The 23738-nt window shown below is 47.3% G+C and overlaps 1 protein-coding gene across 4 annotated transcripts in view; it reads left to right on the forward strand.

The window, feature by feature from the left end:
- Positions 1-23738, forward strand: part of BEND7 (BEN domain containing 7) — a 74841-nt gene that overhangs the window by 47133 nt on the left and 3970 nt on the right. Inside the window, exons 8-10 of one of the 4 annotated variants that reach the window (XM_064142625.1) lie at positions 420-470; positions 1826-1864; positions 5389-7364. In XM_064142625.1, the coding sequence (XP_063998695.1) occupies positions 420-470; positions 1826-1864; positions 5389-5450 (152 nt within the window). In that variant the 3' untranslated portion in view covers positions 5451-7364. Of the gene's footprint in view, positions 1-419; positions 471-1825; positions 1865-5388; positions 7365-23738 lie in introns of those variants that run through there. The other 3 variants (XM_064142627.1, XM_064142626.1, XM_064142628.1) reach the window with 3 other exon arrangements.

The raw sequence follows: 23738 nt of genomic DNA on the forward strand, positions 1-23738 counted from the left end.
AGGCTGCCCAGAGAGGTCATGGAGTCTCCTTCTCTGGAAACTTTCAAAACCACCTGGATGTGGCCTACCCTAGGTGATCCCACTTTGGCAGCAGGATTTGGACTTGATGATCTCTGGAAGTCCCTTCCAACCTGTAACATTCTGCAGTTCTATGATCTGGATATCATGGCACCTTAAAAGATGTTACTCTGTCCCACTGCTGGCACAGCTGCTTCTTAGTACGCAACTCCCTCGCTTAAGTTTGCATTTTTATGATATGACCTTTTCCTTCAAGCATTGAGGTTTTAACTGAACAGTAGCAAATTGCAGCTGAAGGAAGCAGATAGAAAATGCAGAATCACTCCACACTCTCTGGCTTTTTAATCACATTTCTGTATTCAGTAAAAGTAATGAGATTTCTTGTTTATATTTGTAATCAGCAGAGGCAACTGACTGTGATGAGAAGCCGGACATTTCTCTACTGCAAACAGGTAAAATGCATTAAAATTTTTATCAGCTTCCCATGTGTGTGTTCGTTTATTTAAGGCACAGAAGCAGGTTTCAATAATCCTGGTGTGCCACATACAGTCATGTAATTGTACACAGGAGGACCCAGCTATCTTAAGTTTTGAATGGCCTGCATTAAAAACACAAATACATCACAATACTACAATTTTCCCTCTATTTCATATTCATGAAACCTCAAGGTTCGTGGTGACAGCTAAGCTAATAAGGCTAGTAAGTTACTTTTCTCATGGCAGATAGGGACCTGCAGTCATCCCTAATATTTCAGGTGGTTTTTTAATCTTAATGGAGTTACTGGTAGGAACTAACACAGCAGTTTGTGTTGTATTGCCCATTTAGTTGTCCAAGGTATTAGCAATAACATCTTAGGCTCATAGAAGATTGCAAAGATATTTATATGTTAGTTAAGTACTGGTTTAGGTTTTCTTGAAGTGCAGCTACCCTGCCTTAAAAGCCTGACAGCTGCTAAACAGCAGCTCTGCAGCTGTGTGGAGTGGGAAAGAAGAATTTTGCATGTGGTTGCACATGGTGTTGATATCAAGACAGGCTAAGACTAAAATTTGAAGCGCTCTCTCATGAAGAGTCAGTCCATCAATAACTGCCCTGATAGTAGGAGCTGAGCTGCCATCTCTGAAAATTCGGTGGGACTGGAGCCTGAGGAGATGGTCATTTCCCTTCATTACAGAGTCATTTCTCTGCCATTTCAACAAGATGTTCCCTGTTATCACCAAAGTCAAATTAACTGGAGGGAAGATCTTGAGTAAACAAATAGACTTATGGGTCGTGGTGCATTTTTATCCTATTTCTAAGTTGTAGCAACAAAGGGTGGTTGGAGATAAGCGATGCCATTGCTGTGAAGAGCAGGACAGGCCTGGTGCTTGGTTGCTGAGCACATGGGTCAGTACCTGGATGCTATGGGGTAGACAACAGAGCACTGTACCACAGCAGCATCTGTCTCTTGTGTAAGAGCTTCCTGATCCCTCTTGCATAAGGGCTGGAGCAGGAGCTTTCACACACTGCTGCTGTGTGCCGGAGCAGCAGCTGCCAGCCGTGCAGCGCTGTCGGCTGAAATCCCGCTGTCGGAGCACGTGCAGTTACTAAGGAATAGGACCAGCGAAGCAGTTGGGAGGACAAGCAGCTATAGTCTTGTTCTGGCATGGACCCAGTGGGGGCTGGGAGTGCATGCTGGCTGGGAGCTGCTGTGCTGCTTTCTTGGCCAGACACTGAATAATATTTCAGGGTACAGTTGTGATAATAGATGCAGGAAGCTCTGGTTTGAAAGGTCTCTTCCAAGTGACATCCTGTTCATTTCCTTTATCAGGGAGGGAAGCAATTCTGTTGCAAGAGAACCCTCATAAAGGTTAGTAATGTGACATAGTGTTATCCTTTCATTGCTCTGGTAATCATTTTGAGGAGCAGAATGACTGGATTGCTGGGCTTTTCTTTGAGCACAGTTTCTGTAGCACTACTTGGGTTGTCCATCATTGATAGAAATGAGTGTACTAAGATCATTGTGGTAGAGAAGACAACTTCCTTTCCACCCATGAGCAGGTCATCATTGGAGTCTTCTTCTTTGTACACCTCTGAGCATCCAGACATGCAGTTTTTGAGTTGAAAAGTGCTATCTGTGGAAGGACACCTAAATAAACAAGGCTGCAGTTTGCATTGGTGGGGGAGGTGACACTCACAGGCTGTAAGCCAAGTGTTTGACTCACACCCATTATTATACATGTGTGAGTGCCTCTTTCTAGTATGTATCCATGTAATATCATACTGTTCTTGGAAGTAAATGATTTTAAGTGATATACAGACAATATAATGACAGTAATTATGACAGAGAGACAAAATACAGATGCTTTCTATCAAGGAGTGTAGCAAAAGAGATGGAGTGTAACTTTTACAGAGGTCTTTCCTTGTCTTGGTACAGCTGGTTTTATAAAGGGGTGTTACTGACAGGTTCTTTGAAGAGAGCCTTTGTGTGATTTATTCAGCTGTCTTCTCTGTTTACCTTGAAAAATCTTTGGGGAAGAGTCTCTCTGCCTGTGTGTTTGTACAGTACCTGGCATGTTGGGCTGCAGATGTCAGTTAATGTCAGATAAATCATGTCCTCAAGTTGTGCTAGGAGAGGTTTAGACTGGATATTAGTAAACATTTCTTGACCAAAGGAGTTATCAAGCACTAGAACAGGTTGCCTGGGGAAGTGGAGGAATCACCATCCCTGAAGGTATTTAAAAGATGTGTAGATGTGGTACTTAGGGACATGGTTTAGTGGTGGACTTTACAGTGCTAGGTTAACTGTTAGACTCAATGATCTTAAGAGTCTTTCCAACCTAAATAACTTTGCAGGTCAGTGATCAGTGGTTAACCTGGAGTGTTGCTAGAGATAAACCAGACCAAATTGGATTGTTTGGCTGGAGGAGAGTTGATCTTGCAGAAAAGTGGATAGGGAGAAGAGGTGGAATATGGAAACTATATCTGACAGACATTGGATGCCTGATCTCTTGGTCTCCAAGAATTGAGCAAAGCTGTAAAGAGTGAATGAATTGAATCAACAGTAAGTGCTGGTGCCAAAAAAAAAAGGCTAACTCAGATACATTTAATCTGCCTTTCCTGCTCAGACAATCCTGCCTGTGACACCAGTGACATTATGAACAAGATCTGGGTACATGTGGGATAGCAGTGCTGAAATGCCTCAACCTATGCATTTTCAGATCATAGCCTATGGCTCACATTTCATTTAGACACCTCAGTCAGAAGTGTGGTTGCTCTCAGGTCTCTTGATTATTGGTAGAAAAGAGGTCTGCTTCCAGAAAGAAAGGGGGAACAGCTTGTGTTAGAGCATCGTCCCTCCTTTAGAACCAGCAGGAATTTGGTCTGAGTGCAGTTAATTGGTAGAGGTGCCTACAGCCGGGTTTGAACCTGCTCTCTCTGTGCACACATTCAGCAAAGTCCTGGGCTTCGAGGAGAGCAGGAGGTGTTTTGTTTTCAAAACCTTCTTTTAGAACTCAGAAGCCTTATGAAAAAAATGGAGCTGGTACATCCTCATAAAACTAAGGAGGACATTTTTTTTCCAATTATATTTTAGCACTTCTGAGCAGAAATCATGCTCCCATTTTAAAATCACTCTCAACACCAAGAGGGCCTTTGCTTTAAAAGCTGTTGATTGAAGGGTGTTTAAAGTAAATTGGAAGAACCATGGCACTTAAACGAGCTGGTACATTGACAGATAAATCTCCAGGAAGTACTGGAAGAATTGCCTCTAACAAATGTTATCAAAGACCAGGTCTTCCACAGTTGCAGCTTTTGCACCTACAAAAAGCTGACGGCTATGTCCAGGCCTGAGCTGAGATAGATCAGACAGCTCCAGGGGTAATTACCATGGACTAAGTGAAAAAAGTGATTACTTTCTTGGTGATAGAGGAACCTGGAAGGTGTGAGGAAGATCTTTATCTGAACAAAGATGTGACAGTTTTTAGAGGCTTTCTGTAGAAGTTAGTATGGCAGAAGGGTTCATAAAATCACAGCATGTTAGAGGTTGGAAATGACCTCTGGAGATCACTGAGTCCAACCCCCTGCCAAAGCAGGATCACCTAGGGCAGGCTGCCCAAGAATGCATCCAGGTGAGTTTTGAAAGTCTCCAGAGAAGGAGACTCCACAGCCTCTCTGGGCAGCCTGTTCCAGTGCTCCATCACCCTCACAGTACAGAAGTTTCTCCTCTTGTCATCTTATTTTGGTCTACAGTTGACTTGAAGCATCTGGATTTTGCATTTTAAAACAAAAACAAAAGGAAGGCACAGCCCCTAAGTTCTGCATATGGAAACAAATGTAAGCCAGCTGCAGCACCCTTTTCTTGAATCCTTATTTTGAAAATTGGATTTGAATGATATGCACAGCACGGAACCATGAGAGAGCCCTCCTTATACCGTGCTTGGGACCACATCTCTGCTTTGAGTTTGTGTGGTTTATCCGCACTGGGGTTAATTTCAAGATGAGAAAGAATTTCCCCATTGCTAAAAGGCAGCGAAACAGTAACAACGCAATCCTCAGGTCCAGGGGTGATACGGCTTTGTGAAAAGATCAGAGCAATCTCTCGGTAAAGAAACAGATGATAAGAAAACAGGAACAATCCAATTCTATATAGGTTGTCTCCTTTTCTCTTGAAATACAATATCAAGAAAACGAACCCTTAAAAAACCCTGAACCTTTTAGAAACCTTGACTATAAATCCTTTATTGTAATATAAATCTTTATCCTTCCAGTGCATGATTGTATGCGTCTTCCCTTTTCATTGGGTTGTATTTGCCTCTCAGACTGATTGATGTCTGTCTCCTATTTGCCCTGTGTTCTTGTAATTCTTCTGTCCATCTTCCATTGTTCTGTTTAGAAAAAGCACATTCTTAAAGTGCTTTTAAAAAGATGGGCTATAAGCATACCGTGCACCTTTTACACATGTATGTATTATTCTGTATGCATTTAGACTGCTGTGGAGTGCTGTGGAGTCCATACTCCAGGTTTAAAATTCATGTGGTGCTTTTCTCACTCCTTCAGAATTGTAACTTCAAAGGGGTGAGCAGCACAACGCAGATTGTGCCAAAGTCTAACGCAGTGCTTTACATCTGAAGTGGGGTGCATGATGTGTTCTGTGAAGAAACTTGGTTGGCATGTTCGGTACTCAGGAGAAAAAAATGTCTATTTAATTTGATTTTTCTTCAGCCCATTGAGCTCTGCTCTAAGTGGAAGTCAGCATCCACTGCCTACATTTAACTCCATGACAAATTAAACTTAGAACTCAAATAATTTCTCTTTTTCCTCAGAATTACTGATTTCTTTAATTTTTAGAGGGTTTTTTAACTGATTTTTTCCCCAAACTCTTTCTTCCTTCAGGTAGCCTTTTTGACACCACAACAGATCACCTGATAGACACAAACCCAGACTTTTCAGTTTGAATTTCACATCCTGCATCAGTGTTCTTAGTGGGTAGGAGCATCCTCTCCTTCCAATAATGTTCCCTCAAGAGCGGCGCAAGAATTTCAGCATACCAGAAGATGTGGACATCCATAATGTTTTCCCTTCAACTTCCTGTTGCTCCATGCATTTTCCTTGTAACTTCAAATAATGAAACCACCAGACTGCTTCACTGTTCTTCATCTTAATTAAAGATGATTTCCCTCTGTATCCAATGCATTATTTAATTAGCTGGGTATCCACTCAGAACACATCCTCTTGCCTTTGGTTTTCCTCCATGATTGTATTTTTCCACGTGATTGTATGCTTGCCAGCAGCATTTCATTGTTAAGCCATGCAGAGGTGGATACACACAGTTGGGTGGCTCTTCCTGTCCCTGGGGATTTGAGTGGCATCTCTCTCCATCACAAAACCCAGGGGCTCAGTGAGCATTTGACTCAGCAAAGCTCTTTGCTTCTGCAGACCCACTTTTTCTTTTCCTGGCTACCATGGAACCAATGACCAATTGTACACAGCTGTGATTAAAAAGTTCTTGCTGGATTTAGCAAGAAATAAAGCAGGATTCCTCCCAGCAGTGCCCTTATAGCAAGGAGAGGCTATTCCTCAAACAATTTCCCCTACATGGTCTTAGTGGGGATGGCTTTTGAGCATCTTTGTAGTGCAGATTGCTGGAGGTGGTCATTCTCCCCTCCTTTTCCCCCCTCCCCCCAGCTTGCCCTTACCACCTCAATCTCAAAATGTATTAGTTTGCCGATTTCCAGGAAGAGGGTCTGCACACTGTGATTTTTCAACTGCTGCCCTTGGCAACAATATTCACCTATTTTTAAATAAAAAAGTCACCTTTTGACTGGCACTCTATTGGTATCTCAGCAGTTAAGATGACTGAATCGATCAAAAAATTGCACTACCCTCTTAGAGGCTGAAAGGGTTGGTCCTTTCAGGTCAGGGCTAAGGTAGAATTGTACACGGCCCTCCATGCAAACCTTCACTTCTGCACCTTTCATCAGCACTAAATTCACTTTAAAAATGTTAGGGAAAAGTCTAGAAGGTCTTACCTGCAACATCTATCCATCACCAGGTAGTTTCCTGCAATTTGAGGGAGAGCTTGCTAGAGCATTTACTATTGTGTTCCCTTTCTCCATGTGTATCTTAGGTGCATCTTTCAGGTTTTTTTGGAAACCATTTGGCCTTTGAGTGTCTCAACAGAAGTGCTATTACAGAGTGGGATGGTTTTCAAAATATTTAGTCTTTTTTTTTAACAATCCCAAAGCCTGTTTTATCAGATGTCACTGAATGCCCACAAATAACACCGAAATCAGCGGGAGCAGATTGTTCTCTCAGCACCTGAGAAATGAGGCTCCCAACCCTTCCCTGCCTACCTACCATGGACTGTTAGGAATGACCATGTTCTCTCTGAAACTTTGGAAACTGTGGACTAGATTGCATATGCACTGCAAACCTTAATATTTGAGTCTTTCCTTCCTTTGTGGCTTGGAGTTGCCTGCGTTGGGCAGGGGGCACCAGTCTGTTGTGTCCGTGTTGTAACCCTTCAGCAACGGAATCAGCGTTTTGTAAATTTGGAAGATTGCATTTGTGTTTACTTACTGTGACTACTGTTCAGACTTTCTTCAGAAATCTTTTTATAGGGTTTACTAGAGAGAAGAAGAAGAAAAGAAAAAAATCATTCCATATTTAGGTAAAAATGTCTCAATCTTCTGTATATATGTTTTATTAATATGTAAATATTTAGATATTTTTAAATTACTATGTTCTTAATAAAGCGACAAGGGACTAGTTGTGAAATGGTGTATAACATTGTGTCGTGTTATCGAGCTCTGGGAAGCCCTCTTTGTCAGTTCAGAAAAGAAAACCTACAATAAATAACTTTAATTGCATTTTTGTGCCTGTGTTCTGTGCTGGGTTCCCAGAGGAGCAGATTCGGAGGCATGAGGGTCCTGCATCTGGGAAAGGATAATAGCAGGCACCAGTACAGACTAGGGCTTGTCCTGCTGGGAAGCAGCTCCATGGAGAAAGACCAGTTGACATCTGGGAGGCCAGGTCTACCCAAGTACCAGACTGGGATATCTCCATGGAACAGCAATGTGCCCTTTTGGCCAAGAGGGCCAAAAGGGCACATCCTGTGATGCCTCAAGAAAAGCATGTCCAGCAGGGCTAGGGAGGTTCTCCTCCCTCTCTACTCTGCCCTGGTGAGACCACAGCTAAAATACTGTATCCAGTTTTGGGCTCCCCAGTTCAAGGAGGAAGTTCTTCACAGAGAGAGTGATTTCCCATTGGAATGGGCTGCCCAGGGAGGTGGTGGAGGCACCATCCCTGGAGGTCTTCAAGAAAAGACTCAATGAGGCACTTAGTGCCATGGTCTAGTTGATTTGCTAGAGCTGGGTGATAGGTTGGACTGGATGATCTTCGAGGTCTCTTCCAACATGGTTGGTTCTATGATTCTAAGAGAGACAGGGACCTGCTGGAGAGAGTCCAGCAGAGAGCCACAAGGATTGTTGCAGGACTGGCACATCTCTCCTATAAGGAAAGACAGAGAACTGGAGTGGTTTAATCTTGAGAAGAGAAGGCTGAGAGGGGATCTCACCAACATCTAGAAATATCTGAGGGGTAAGTGTCAAGTTAAAGGTGTCAAGCACTTTTCAGTGGTGCCCAGCAATAGGACAAGGAACAACAGGCACAATCTAAAACACAGGAGGTTCCACCTCAACATGAAAAGAAACTTCTTTACTAAGGATGAAGGAGCACTGCCACAGGCTGCCTAGAGAGGTTGTGGTGTCTCCTTCTCTGAAGACTTTCAAAACCTATCCAGATACATTGCTATGTGGTGTGCCCTAGGTGATCCTGCTTTGGCAGGAGAGTTGGAGTAGATGATGTTTGGAGGTCCCTGCTAACTCCTAACATTCTGTGCTTCTATGGTTCTATTTCAGAGGTGTTAGCTAGCAATTAATGGACTTCATAAGGAAAGGTGTAGGAAAACCCTAAAGTTCCCACCACAAATCTGTTTTTCCAAATGTCTCAGATGGAAACTGTGGTGCCTGCCAATCAGAACGATGTCTATATCCAGTCATATAATAACCCTTGAGTATTAAGTGCTGATATGCTTCAAGTCTAATTTTAATTGAATTAGGTGTCTTTATAATCTGCACTTAAAAGGTTAAGCTCTGCTTCTATGGAAACAACACATAGGAAGGACAAACCAATACTCATCATTTGGAGTAGCAAGATGCATGCTTGGTAATTTATTATCACACCCTCATCAAGTGTTGTTTAGCCTTAGAAAATATTTCCTGCAGTAACATGCTCCTGGTAATCTTCCATCAATTACAAAGAGCAGCGAAGTGAGAGAGCAGCTCACCACACCTTTTCTGCTTTATGTAAGGAGTGCTAGGGATGAAGTGCTGGTAAAAAGTCTACTGAGAGTTTCCTTTATGCTTCAGTGGCTGCATGGATCACTATCTGTGTGACATAGTGTGAGTCCTCGCAGCCCTTCTCCATTGGGAAGTGTTGAAAGAGCAACTAAATCATAGGTCACAGAATGACTTGGGTTGGAAGGGACCTTTAAAAGCCATCTAGTCCAATCCCCCTGCCATAGGTGGAGACATGTTTGACTAGATCAGGTTGCTTGAAACAGCATACCACCTGGCCTTGAGCACTTGCAGGGATGGAGCATCCATAGAGCCTCTGGACAATCTGTGCCTGTGCCTCACCACCCTTGTAAACGCTTTTTTTCTCATGTCCAACCTAAGCCTACCCTCTTTCAGTTTATAAATGTTGCCCCTTCTCCTATTTGTACAGGCCCCTTCTCCACCTTTCTTATCATCCCCCTTTAGGTGTTTAAAAGCCATGACTAGGTCCATCCCTGTGGTAACTTGAAGGATCCCAGGTCCTCCTTAAACAAAACCACAGGGACAGAGGCCCATCCCAGGATATTGTAATATTCTTATTCTTATGTCACTCCTAATTCATAGAATCATGGAATCACAGAATCAACCAGGTTGGAAGAGACTTCCAAGCTCATCCAGTCCAACCTATCCCCCAGCCCTATCCAGTCAACTAGACCATGGCACTAAGTGCCTCATCCAGGCTTTTCTTGAACACCTCCAGGGACGGTGCCTCCACCACCTCCCTGGGCAGCCCATTCCAATGCCAATCACTCTCTCTGTGAAGAACTTCCTCCTAACATCCAGCCTATACTTCCCCCAGCACAACTTGAGACTGTGTCCCCTTGTTCTGTTGCTGGTTGCCTGGGAGAAGAGGCCACCCCCCACCTGGCTACAGCCTCCCTTCAGTTAGTTGTAGACAGCAATGAGGTCCCCCCTGAGCCTCCTCTTCTCCAGGCTAAACAGGCCCAGCTCCCTCAGCCTCTCCTCATAGGATTTGTGTTCCAGGCCCCTCACCAGCTTTGTCTCCCTTCTCTGGACATGCTCCATCACCTCAACATCTCTCTTGAATTGAGGGGCCCAGAACTGGACACAGCACTCAAGGTGTGGCCTGACCAGTGCTAAGTACAGGGGAAGAATAACCTCCCTTGTCCTACTGGCCACACTGTTCCTGATGCAGGCCAGGATGCCATTGGCTCTCTTGGCCACCTGGGCACACTGCTGCCTCATCTTCAGCTACTATCCACCAGTACCCCCAGGTCCCTTTCCTCCTGGCTGCTCTCCAGCCACTCTGTCCCCAGCCTATAGCGCTGCTTGGGGTTGTTGTGGCCAAAGTGCAGAACCCTGCACTTGGCCTTGTTAAATCTATTCCTTTTCCAGTATGACAGCTTAAAGGATAGTGCCTGACTTGGTCTCTCCCCCTTCTCCCTGCTTCTCTTCCTTCCACTTCCCCGAGCAGCACACGCTCTCAGTTGCGGTTGGTGTGGGAGTTGGTGGGCAGGGAGCTGGGCCACTGAGGCCTCGCAGGCCCAGCCTGGAGGGGCGGTTTCAGCCTACCATTAGGCTGACTGAGGGTGAAAGGGGCGGAGGATTCTAGAAGGCCAGTTCAGGCCCAGTGGATTTTATGCTTACTCTACCTGACTGCCTTTTGTATATATGCTCTTGTAAACAGAATTTCTCTGTAAAACTTCCAATCAGCGTTCAGTATCCTCATTCTCACCCCTGAAAAGGGGTACGAGTCGGTTTTGTTCTCCAGAACCAGGTATGCTCGTGGCCCAGACTGGAACAGTCACCCTCCAGAGCCTCCTCTTCTCCAGGCTGAACAATCCCAACTCTCTCAGCCTTTCCTTATAGAAAAGGCATGCCAGCCCTCTGATCACTTTTGTGGCACTCCTCTCTACCCACTCCAACATGTCCATTTTGTTTCTGTGTCAAGAGCCCCAGACCTGGACACAATACTCCACATGAGGTCTCACCAGAGCAGAGCAGAGGGTCTGAGTCACCTCCATACACCTCCTGGCCACATCTCTCTTGATACATTCCACAATACAGTTGGCTTTCTGGGCTACAGGCATACATTGCCAGCTCACTTCCAGCTATTCATCCTCCAGTACTCCAAAGCCCTTCTTGGCAGGGCATCCCTAAAGTACATCCTACAGCTGTATTGATAGAGGGGACTGCCCTGACCAAGTTGCAGGACCTTGCACTTGGCCTTGTTCACATGGTCACACTCCTTCAACACGAAAAGCTCAACAGTGATTGCCAGCACCCTCCACATGCCTAAACTGACTTCAGATATGAATGTAACTCATCAAGCATCGCATCACAGTTAGGGTTCTCTAGCTTCATGGAACAAATTTCATCCTTCTCCAAAGAACAAATATTTTCATTCTGTGCTGCAGATGTGTGGGTCTGTTTGGCTTTTTTTAAACAGGAGCAGGTTCATCCACCATAGCTTGTGACATCCAGTTGGACGTCCACCTTTGTGCTGCAATTGGGAATGAGAAAGATTGGTGTGTGCCAGTATATGCAAGGCACTGAATCTCCTTTGTGCTGCAAAGCTACCAGCAAGTACTGCTGCAGGACTGTATTTCCACCTGTTGAAATGGCTGTGGGCTGCAGCAAGCACCATTGCCAGCACACACACATGGGCTCCTGTGGTGCACCAGCATCCTCACTGGGCCATTTGGCCAATGCATCCCTCTGTCCTGTGTACAGGACACTGGAGATTAATCCTTTGGGTGAAAAAATATCCTTCTGAAGCTTAACAAGGAAAAGGATATCCTCCTGGTAACATGAAAGGAAACTGGAGCCTGGGCTTTATAAAAAATGCATTAATTGTGAGACAAGAAGAAAGCCATCTCAAGTGCCTGTGACATGTTGGTTTAGAAAAGGCTGGCTGAGTCTTTCAGGGGAAATGCATGCTGTCAAGTTGGAGCGACTTGAGGATGTGTGGTCCTGATGGAGCTACCCCTCCTGGAGACAAAGCTGCTCCCCCAAAACCTCTGCTGAGGTTGTGATGCCTCACTGGGAAGCGCATTTTTCCTTCACTGCAGAAGAAAAGGGGCACAGTCCTTGAAAAAAACCCATGGGACCAGAGAGGCAAGTGTAGCCAGGATTTTGCAAGACTTCAAAAATAGTCCCCTTGTGCATGTTCTCCCTCATATCTAAAGTGGCAAAATGCCTTGCAGGAGGTGCTGAGACAGCTGTTCTCCCTCCACTGGCTCTCCCACTGCTCACACATCCCCACAGCTGGACTGGGGTGAGGACCTTCACTCCTTCCTGACACCCTGTCATCACAGAAAGGCTCAAGAGGGGCTTGTACAAGTAGGTCAGGTATGATTTCTCATCTGCCAAATGCTAATAAAAGCCATCCATGTGAAACCTATAACATTATGTGTATAAATAATTTAGCTCTGGTGCATAAACATTGATTCTGAGCTTAAAAAAAAGATTAAAAATAATTCCATCAGCTTTCCTACTCCTCCTGCATGCATGTGTCAGTAGCAGGGGCAGAAAATAGCTAATACTTGGGCAATTGGAAATCAAGGATACACTCCCCTGGTATTTCTGCACTGGCTCCTTCCTCCACTCAGCTCGTCAGAGGCATAGAGGAGTCAGGATGAGCAAGGCAGCTCATTAGGAATGAAGATAACATTCCAGCTTGTTATTGCAAGCAATTGTTGACCAGAGGGATGGTGGTAAGAGAAGAGGCTGCATTTTGTGACTCACCTTCTCATCATTGCTTCTCTCACTCCCTTGGGCAGATGCAGGCACTGGGCTCACTCTAGGTAACATCCATCTTTCCAGCAGCTGCCTTCAAATAAGCTGCTTTGCCCCCAAATTTTCCTCAGGCGGAGTCCTTGCAGGGTGTCCAAGTCCATCTCAAGCTGAACTTGATACTTCTCCAGCCCTGGAAGACCTCACCACAGCAGAGCAAGGAAAGTAACTGCCAAATAGCAATAGCATCCCTCGGAGAGCAAATTCAGACATCAAGATTGGTTGAGCAAAGCCCTGTGACTTGAAACACTGGGCCAAAGACAAGAAGCAGCTGCTTTGGCTCCTCTGTGAGACCCTCTGGATGGGCCTTTGTAGAGCATTACAAAGTGGTGTGGCAGATAGGGCACCATTAGTTGGACTCTGGGCACAAAAGATACCAAACTGGTTCATATTTTTTCCTGAAGGTCTGGGAACATGACTGGTCTGTTGACAATTGCTCTCCCATGCAGCTCATCCCAGCATAACTTTGCATTAAAATGTTCACAATGCTGTGGTTGCCCCTGAAGCCACCAACCAGCATGGGGTGAAGATCTTCATATCATAGAATCATATCATATCATAGAATCATATCATAGAATCAACCAGGTTGGAAGAGACCTCCAAGATCATCCAGTCCAAGAGCTGTCATGGGTGAGTGGACTGTGATGGCTTGTGAGTCCTGCTGGATCCTGGCTGTGGGGCCAGCTGGGGGTGGCAACCACTAGTGTGGCCAGAGATCTCCTCTGGTCATGTCCATCACCAGTGTGCCCAGGAGAAATGTCATCTTCAGACGTTGCCTGTCATGCTGGTTTAGGGCCCTGAGATACCCAATGGCAGAGGGCAGAAATGCTGTTTGCTCCTTTTGGAGAGTGAAAACAGAAACGCTGCACGCTGACTGGAAGTTTATAGGGAGGTTCAGAAGGCATTCGGGCAGAATCATAGAATCAGCCAGGTTGGAAGAGACCTCCAAGATCATCCAGGCCAACCTAGCACCCAGCCCTAGCCAATCAACTAGACCATGGCACTAAGTGCCTCATCCAGGCTTTTCTTGAACACCTCCAGGGACGGCGACTCCACCACCTCCCTGGGCAGCCCATTCCAATGCCAATCACTCTCTCTGGCAACAACTTCCTCCTAACATCCAGCCTAGACCTCCCCTGGCACAACTTGAGACTGTGTCCCCTTGTTCTGTTGCTGGTTGCCTGGCAGAAGAGACCAACCCCCACCTGGCTACAGCCTCCCTTCAGGTAGTTGTAGACAGCAATGAGGTCACCCCTGAGCCTCCTCTTCTCCAGGCTGCACACCCCCAGCTCCCTCAGCCTCTCCTCATAGGGTTTGTGCTCCAGGCCTCTCACCAGCTTTGTCGCCCTTCTCTGGACACCTTCCAGCACCTCAACATCTCTCTTGAATTGAGGGGCCCAGAACTGGACACAGCACTCAGGGTGTGGCCTGCCCAGTGCTGAGCACAGGGGCAGAATGAGCAGGTTCACAAACCAATCCAGAATACCAGATCAAACCCTCCTAGGGTGCTCCACCCCTCCAGGCTCAGCAGGCCTGAGAGCAGGCCAAAAGCGCGCTCAGGCCTGCAAGGCCTCGGCAGGCCCCATGAGGCAGGTCAGGGTCCCCTGCCAGCGAGGAGCCATCCCCCCGCGCAGAGCATGTGTGAGCAGGGACCGGCGCTCCTCCGGGGAGGCAAGAAGTGCAGGCAGGGAAGAGAGCCACGGCAGCTAGGCTCTGCTTTGCAAGCCCCATCCTGGGAAGCAGAGCGGGGTAACAATGTTACAATGTCCTGGGGGGATCAGGTCTGTCCCTTCGGACTCTCTCTCTTTTTGGAGCACTTCGTCTCTGTGGTCTTCTTAAAGGCATCTGGGACCCAAAAGCACCACACCTGGACAGGCCAGGGCAGATGGAAAAGGCCAGCCCATGTAGCTCTGCCATCCACTGCCAAGCAGGTGGCCTGGAGCACCTTCCCTGCCCTGGGGTGGTTCATCAAACCTGCATGTGGACAGCACATTCACCTGCGCTCCGGCAAGGAAATCAGCCCAGCAGGCTTCCAGAGAAACCTCTCTGGGTCTCAAGTTGTGCCAGGGGAAGTACAGGCTGGATGTTAGGAGGAAGTTCTTCCCAAAGAGAGTGATTGGCATTGGAATGGGCTGCCCAGGGAGGTGGTGGAGGCACTGTCCCTGGAGCTCCTCAAGCAAAGCCTGGATGAGGCACTTGGTGCCATGGTCTAGTTGATTGGATAGGGCTGGGTGCTAGGTTGGCCTGGATGATCTTGGAGGCCTCTTCCAACCTGGTTGATTCTATGATTCTATGATTCTATGATTCTATGATAATCCCACAACATTCCTGCTCCATTTTAGTCCCATGCCAAGCAGTGCCCAGGAGAAATCAGGTGAAAGTGAGTATGGGCTTGATGTGGGCAAGGAGGACATTTTCATGTGAGCATACTGTGAGCTGTGCCAGCTTCCTTACAAGTCACCATGAAGTTAGCATGGAGAGACCTGGACTGGAACCAGCATGTGGCTACCACTGCTGCCTCGGCTTAGAGAAAGCAAAGATTAATGTAATCATTTAATCCTGGGAGATTTCAGGATTCACCGACTGTATCTCATGTCTCCATTCATCAGGGCACAGGGGATGTGTGTAAACTGCTTGGCTCTTAGCTGGACCTCTCTGCTCCCTTCTGGTTTTCCTTTCTCTGAGCTCCTCACATGTGCACTCAGACCCCAGCTTTCCCCACTGCCAGCCACATCTCTGCCTCCTGCCTCAGGGGTGACAGGCCCCAGCCACAGCACACAACTCACTTTGTGGCTGGTGAGAATCACAGAATCACACCAGTTGGAAGAGACCTCAAAGATCATCCAGTCCAACCCTCGAGCCAGCACTGAAGTGTCAACACTAAACCATGTCCCTAGCTGCAAGGAACACATGCTGATTAAATACCTCCAGCAAGGGTGACTCCACCACTGCCTCAGGCAGACCATTCCAGTGTTCAAAGACCTCTCTGTGAAGAAATACCTCCTAACATCCAGCCTGAACCTCCCTGGCCCAGCTCGTAACCATTTCCTCTGGTCCTCTCACTTGACACTAAGGAGAAGAGGCTGCCCCACTCCTTGCTCCAACCTCCCTTCATGTAATTGTAGAGAGTGATGAGGTCTCCTCTCTGTCTCGTCCAGGCTGAACAACCCCAGCACCCTCAGAGGCTCCTCATAGGCCACATGCTCCAGGTGATACCATCCTCCCTTGGTTTTCTTTTTTTTGGTCATGATGTCCCAGTCCCCAAAGCCTGCAGACCCCAAAGCCTCCGTGGAACACACGTTGACTTGCCCAATGTGTGCAGCACCACAGGTTGATATCCAGTTCCTGTCTTTTCATCCACCCTGCCCTTATTGGGCTGATGCTGTGGAGAGAATCAAGGGCAGCCAGACTGAGCTGGACACCCTTCAGGGAATGGGATTTGCCATGGGAAGAGAAACACCCTTGTCTGCATACAATCTGCCTAAACATCACAGCCTGGCCATCTGACAGGCCAGGACTGGTGCCTTTGACTCCTAACACATTCACTTTTTCTGTCCCTCTGGTCCACCATACATGATCATTACTTATCAATATCTAAAGGGTATGTGCCAGGAGGATGTGGCCAGACAGTTTTCAGTCATGCACAGCAACAGGATAAGGGGCAACAAACACAATCTGGAATACAGGAACTTACATCTGAATATGAAGAAAAACTTCTTTACTTTGAGGGTGATGGAGCACTGGGATGGACTACCTAGACAGGTTGTGGATCTTCTTCTCTGGAAATACTCAAAACACAACTGCATGTGGTCCTGCGCAACCTGCTGTAGATGAACCTGCTGTAGCAGGGGGATTGGACTAGATTATCCCCAGAGGTTCCTTCTGACCCCTAACATTCTGTGGTTCTGTGATCCACCACTGTGGAGAGACACCCTGCTTGGGGATGCTGCTTCCCCTCAGGCTAAAGCACAGGCAGAGGCTGGTGAGCAGCCCACAGCCACCCTGAACACCCAGGTTCTGCCATCCTTTGGGAGGGGAGCCAGTATGTGGTGGCAAATGTACTGCAACCCAAAGAGATGAAATTTTGAGCACTGCTGCAAGATCTTCTCCATTTCCTGTCTCCTCTGTTCATCAGAGCATCACCTTCCCAGCTTCATCACCTGGAGAGCATAGAGCATGCCAAAACATGCATTAACAGATTTTGCATTTAACATTTATTATAGCAATGAGCCCCCACATAGTTTCTTCACTGCCCTTCACTGAGCATGATGGATCATCCCCCATCTCTCATTTAATGTCCCCTTGGGGAGGACTTAGAGCAGCAGAGACTCCTTCCTCAACCACAAGTCACTTATGTGCAGATTCCCAGCACCCATCCCAGTGGGATAGCATCCCTGCAGTCTCCATCCAGCACAGTGGCTAGGGCAAGGCAGAGAAGATCTCCTTCCCCAGGCTGCTTTGCTTCTTCCTTGGTTTTCGTTTCCATCCACTCCACAGTGATGTTCTCACTTTCCACATCCCTGTCCATAGAAAAAGGGATGCTTCTTTAGGATGACAGAGAAAATTCCAGACTGAAGCTGTACCTGCAGGTGTGATGACTGCCAACAAGGATGATGGACATCTTTTGCTTGCCCCATCTGTGACAACCTGTACTCCAGAGGAGCTGCAGGCAGGAATAGGAGGTGCTACTAAACCAGGGAAGATGCAGCCACAAACTTAATCCCAGGCTGCTAGGATTTCCATGCAAGCCATTACCCACTTTAATGAATAGAGGTGGATGCTTTCACCAGAATAAAATCTCTTATAGCTGAGGACTGCTTTTGGATTGCTTCTAATAGCTCCACTTGTTCACACCAGCCAAGTCACAGAAGGCAGCAGAAGGGACAAGAAGAATGAATTGCCTACTGTATGAGAAGATTAGGTCCAAGACCATCTAAGGAATCTGAAGGTGCAGAAGCCCATAGGAACCTGAGGGAACTGGTGGATGAAGTTATAAGTTCTAAAACACTATCCATCGTACCTGAGAAGTCATGGTTGTCTGACAAAGTTCTCACTGGCTGGAAAAGGGGAAGTATGCCTTCCCTCTGGCAAATAAACCACCACTCAGCTTGATCTATCTGCAAACTTCCTAAGAGCACTCTACAAACCACTGTGTCATTGATGAAGATATAAAACAGTACTAGTCCCAGCAGAAATCACTGGGGGACACCACTCCTTACTGGTTTCTGCTTGGACATTGAAAAGTTTACTGCAAGTCTTTGGACATGACCATCTAGCCAATTCCTTATTCATCTACCAGCCCACTCATCAAACCTCTCTGGGTTAGAGGCAAAAGTGTTGAGGAGTGACTGTATCAAAGGTCTTACAGAAGCCCTGAACCCTGCCACTGCAGTTTGTAGGTCATATAGGATCCAGCAGGTAGCAGCCTGACTTACCCTGCTACCCTATCCACTGATCCATTGCAGTTCCCTCCGTGTTTGGTCTAGGGGTACTGTGGGGCTGAGACCTCTTCTCCTGGCCCTTCAAATCAGGTGCTGGTAGATGCATGCAGGGTGTTGCACAGCACTTGGCTGTCACCCACCCAAAACACTCAGACTCAGGAAAACTCAACCTTCCGTCTCTGGGCATGCAAACCTCCTGTGTCACACACTGCAAGTTTTGCTCCATGAAACTGGGAGGCAGGACACTGCTGGGCGGACCTTGAACAGCTCTCACATCTTGGTCCTCCTCTATCCCTGTCTTGAGAGTGGGAAGATGAACCCGCCCAGCTCTACTTTGTTTCTGTCCTACGCAAATCCTTCTGCAAATGCGAAGGTTAATGCACAGGCAGCGAGGAGCCCTCCCAGAGAAGGTTTGCTGGTGAATCCCAGATCTCTTCCTCCAGAAACAAATTGCTCTTCAACTATTGCCATCTTGTGGCGTCTGTGACCCGCTACTTGTTCCTTTTTATCTGCTAATGGTGCTGGTGAGAATCAGCAATGTACACAGGCAATTTCAAAATGAAATGTAAATGAATCAGAAATGCCTACGGAGGAGCCATTAGCATAAATCCAATCAAAGGGCTTTGTTTAACTTGTTAGAAATGACTAAATATTTTCTGAGTGTGGGTGGGCGAGGTGATTCTGCCTCACACTTGGGAAGTTTTAGAGTAAACCTAATGCTGATATCTTAAATGGCTGAACTTAAAAGCTAATTTCTACCCTGAACTCTGCCTCCTCAGTTTATAACTCGCAAGAATATCATTGTCTGTTCAAGGAATGTCATTGTCTGTTCAAAGAGATCACCTCTAAAATATTATCTTTGCTTCTAATAGTGAGAAATTCACCCAAAAGGATATTTGGACTTTATCTTGTGAGCATTGCAGGGGTCTCCTGGCAGTGGGGAGTTCCTTGGAACAAAGCCTGCCCATTCCAGATATGCCAAATCCTTCCCGGTGGGATGTTGAGGATGCAGTGCAAGACAACACCACCAACTCCGCAGAACCACTTTGACCTGCCCGTGTAATGCACCACCAAAATCAGGCACGACAGACTAGATAAAGGGAAGACATTATTTAGAGTGAGGGTGGTGAAGCACTGGAACAGGTTACCCAGAAAGGTGGTAGATGCCCCACCCCTGGCAGCATTCAAGGACAAGTTGGATGCAGCTCTGATCAACCTGCTCTAGTTAAAGATGTCTCTTCTCACTGCAGAGGGGTTGGACTAGATGACCTTTAAAGCTCCCTTCCAACCCAAGTCATTCTATGATTCTATAATCTACTGCCTATAGTCTTTGTCCAGACTGGTAAGACTGAGTTGAGTTCACTGCTCTGTCCCTGTCCTCTATCTGCTGACTGTCAGAAGATGCATGTGAAGCTGATTTTGACGGCTGTAGGAGACCTGTCAGCAGTTCCCCGTGTTTCTCCTATCCTGCATTCACTCCTCACCCTCTGACATTCACAACTTTTGCAGAGCCACATAGTAAACCAATCCCCCGAAAAGGGGAAAAATCCAGGTTTTTTGAGCCAGCATTTATTCCCTGACCCATCAGTTACACCATAGTTACATGGACAGTGCTAAGAATGTTAATCATAGCAAGGTCTGGGTCTACAGCTTGGATTAAATCAAATAACTGAGTTAAAAACAATGGTCAGACTCAGCTCTGCAGTGACTCCTTGCACTCCACAGGCATCACTCGATCAAGCAGTGGATTTGCCTTAGGGCAATGCTTTGCATCTGGGAAGAGCAGCTCTTTCTTACTGGTTGGCTCTCCAGCCTGGAGTTGCATCAGGACAGGTGTTAATTGCCTTTCTGGAAATCAAAGCAGCCCAGGCAGGAGCTGTTTGCTGGATTTGGCTTTACTGCTTTCCCCCAGGCATGGTCCCTCAGCCAGCTTTGCTGTCCCATATCTCTCCAGGGAAATCCAAGCCGTCCTGAGCATTCACCCCTTCCCATGGGCTTATCCCACTGCCCAAACATGATGTCCTGCAAAGGCAGATGCTGCCATGGAGAGTTTACTTAATGCAAATCATGGGCACAAGCCCTGAGGAAGTACATTCAAAACCGGCTGCAGTATTGAAAGGGGCAATGGGATCACAGTATCACAGTAACACAGTATCACCAAGGTTGGAAGAGACCTCATAGATCATCAAGTCCAACCTGCTACCACAGAGCTCAAGGCTAGACCATGGCACCAAGTGCCACGTCCAATCCTGCCTTGAACAGCTCCAGGGATGGTTACTCCACCACCTCCCTGGGCAGCCCATTCCAGTGTCCAATGACTCAGTGAAGAACTTTCTCCTCACCTCAAGCCTAAATTTCCCCTGGTGGAGCTTGAGGCTGCGTCCTCTTGTTCTGGTGCTGGCCACCTGAGAGAAGAGAGCAACCTCCTCCTGGCTACAAACACCCCTCAGGTAGTTGTAGACAGCAATAAGGTCACCCCTGAGCCTCCTCCTCCTCTCCAGGCTAAACAATCCCAGCTCCCTCAGCCTCTCCTCGTAGGGCTTGTGCTTGAGGCCTCTCTCCAGCCTCGTTGCCCTTCTCTGGACACGTTCAAGTATCTCAATGTCCTTCTTAAAGTGGGGGGCCCAGAACTGGACACAGTACTCAAGGTGTGGTCTAACCAGTGCAGAGTACAGGGGCAGAATGACCTCCCTGCTCCTGCTGACCACACCATTCCTGATGCAGGCCAGGATGCCACTGGCTCTCGTGGCCACCTGGGCACACTGCTAGCTCATGTTCAGGCAGGTATCAATCAGCACCCCCAGATCCCTCTCTGTTTGTCTGCTCTCCAGCCACTCTGACCCCAGCCTGTATCTCTGCATGGGGTTGTTGTGGCCAAAGTGCAGCACCCTGCACTTGGAGCTACTGAACGCCATCCCATTGGACTCTGCCCATCTGTCCAGGTGGTCAAGGTCCCGCTGCAGAGCCCTTCTGCCCTCCCACCCAGCCACATCTGCCCCCAGCTTGGTGTCATCTGCAAACTTGCTGATGACTGACTCCATGCCCTCATCCAGATCATCTATGAAGATGTTAAAGAGGATGGGGCCCAGCACTGATCCCTGAGGGACACCACTAGTGACTGGCCGCCAGCTGAATGTGGCATGGGAAAGAAATGGTGAATTGGGAAAATACTGATTGCTCTCCCTATAAGGCTTATGATTTTTTTTTATTTTAAATGCCTGGAAAAAAGCCCTTTAAGAGAATGTGAACCACCACATTACAGTGCTTCCTACCACTTCCAAGCATCCTTATGCAGCCCAATGCCCTCCTTCATCCATCCCCATGTCCCAGCACAGTGGGAAGTGGGAGGGCTCTCATGTCCTGGCAGCTCCTCCAATCATCCATGTGAAACAGCCTTTGCATCTTTCACTGCATATAAATCAGGGGCTTCCTAGGAGTTTCTTGGAGTAGTACCTACATGTGGGCTCGGCTCAGCAAACATTACTTCCACCCCAGCTAAGGGGACTGGCTGCAAGAGAGATGTTTAGGTTCCTCCTGTCTTGTGAGACTGTTATGACAACATGCTCACATTCAGCCCCTCAAGGAGAGTAAACTATCAAACCCCTGCTTAGATGGCTGAGTTTAGTTTATTCCTGCTTTTCCAAAGGAAAATGGTGACCCTTGTGAAAAGAAGTGGTTACATCAAGCATGTGTGGCCTCTTCCAGGACTCCTTGCCCGCAGCCCTGAGAGTGCTTTGCTGATGGTACACCTTTTTTCCACATTTATTCAAATTTTAGGTGTCCAGATGGAATAATTCTAGAGTGGAATTCAGCTCTGCTTTGGAAGGCAAGAATTCATGGATACTAATTAGGTGCTCATTTAACGGACACTGCAGTGGTAGAAGAAGGAGCAGAGATGCAGAGAGACCTGGAGGGCTGCATGGCACCCTGCGGAGGCAAAAAGGAAACCAAGGGCAAACAGCACCCAGCATTATCCTGATTTCCAGCAGGCAATGCAGGCAGGGTTTCTGAGGTTGTTTTACTCCTTACAACAGCCACGTTTGCCATGGGAGCTGCATGCTGCTTTGCTCATTCATCCAGCTAGCTTCCATTTGGCACTAACAAGTACCTGGCACCTCAAAAACCAAAGAACTCAAAGAAGGACAGAGTCCAAGCTAAGGCCATTCAGCCTATCAGTGGCAAAGGATAGTGTCCCACCTCCATCTCAATAGGGCTTGGGCACACTTCTCTAGATGAAGTCTCAACCCATCTGTATCAGTCCTGCTGGGAGGTATAAGAAGTCTTCTAAGATGAAAGAGGGTAGATTTAGATTTGAGTTAAGGAAGAGATTTTTATGATGAGGATGGTGGGACACAGGAACAGTTTGTCACAAAGTTGTGGATGACACGTTCCTGGAAAAGTTCAAAGTCAGGTTGGATGAGGGTTCTGAGCACCCTCATCCAGTTAAAAATGTCCCTGCCCACAGCAGGGGGCTTGAACTAGATGGCCTTTAAAAATCTCTTCAAACCCAAACCAGTCTGTGATTATACAATTTAAACAGCATGTTTGCCTTCTGCTCTGCTCTGGCAGCAGGATGGCATTTTCCCCACAGGTCCACCTAAACTGCCACCCGTCAGTACCCGCCCCCACAGTTACCGGGTAGGACTGGCAGTAGTGGGAGGCAGAAATCCTGGATGGAGAGTAAATAAGAAAACTCCTTGCCAAAGGAATTATCTGAAGCAGGTGGTTCCAGCTCAGAAGAACTCAATTTATATTCCCAAATGATGTGCTGGGAGCTGCTCACAGCTCCATCAACAAGCACAGCACAGGCGAGGCAGATGTTTGGTGAGTGCCAGCAGCTGGAATAGGATCACTGGCTCAGCTCAGCTGCACCCGTTGCTCCAGACGGCAATTTGGGAAGTCAGCGTTCAAGGCTCATGCCAAGGGAGCCTGTATTGAATACTTGCAGGTCTGGCTGGCAGGATCACACAATCCTTTCTGAACCAAAGCAGGGTAGTGGCACACGAAGCTGGGAGAGAGGTGAAGCTCCTGAATTATTCATAGGCACAGGCCTTGGTAAGGACCCGGGTGCAGAAAAGCACAAAGTGTATGGGCTGTGCATGGGGTTGGGGCAGTACTGTGATGGTGACAATGAGGTCATGCTGGTGCTGTGCACGTTGCAGGAGCAGCGCTCCCCTGGTCGTGAATATTTGTTTTGGCATGGGGGAATGGCACTGGGGATGCCTAGGGTCAGTGTGCTGAGGCATGGCTTGGGAAAATAAAGCCCTGCAAAGACTGAATTACATAAGGAATATGCTAACACAAAATGCTAGGCATGAGACTTTCCCACCTAAGCAGCAGTTGCTGGCACAGGTGAACTTTTGGGGCCTGAAGGGGGAGGAGGTGGTTCATGTGTAGGCTGGGCCGTGGTTCTGCAGGAAGTGTGGCAGAGGCTGCTGCATGTCTCAGCCCCATGTATTTTATGTTCCATGTGGTGACCAAATGGCCAGTAACAAAGAGCAGCTCAGCAGTGTCTGCTGCTCCAGCCTGGCAGAAGTAGTGGGATCGGTGAAATGCTCCCCAGATGTGACACAGTGAGGATGCAAAGAGGTCAAGAGCGTCAAAGCAGGGGTGGGAATATCAAATATAATGCAATTTTGGGGAGATGTGG

The sequence above is a fragment of the Pogoniulus pusillus genome, chromosome 4, assembly GCF_015220805.1.
Source record: "Pogoniulus pusillus isolate bPogPus1 chromosome 4, bPogPus1.pri, whole genome shotgun sequence".
Lineage (NCBI taxonomy): Eukaryota > Metazoa > Chordata > Aves > Piciformes > Lybiidae > Pogoniulus > Pogoniulus pusillus.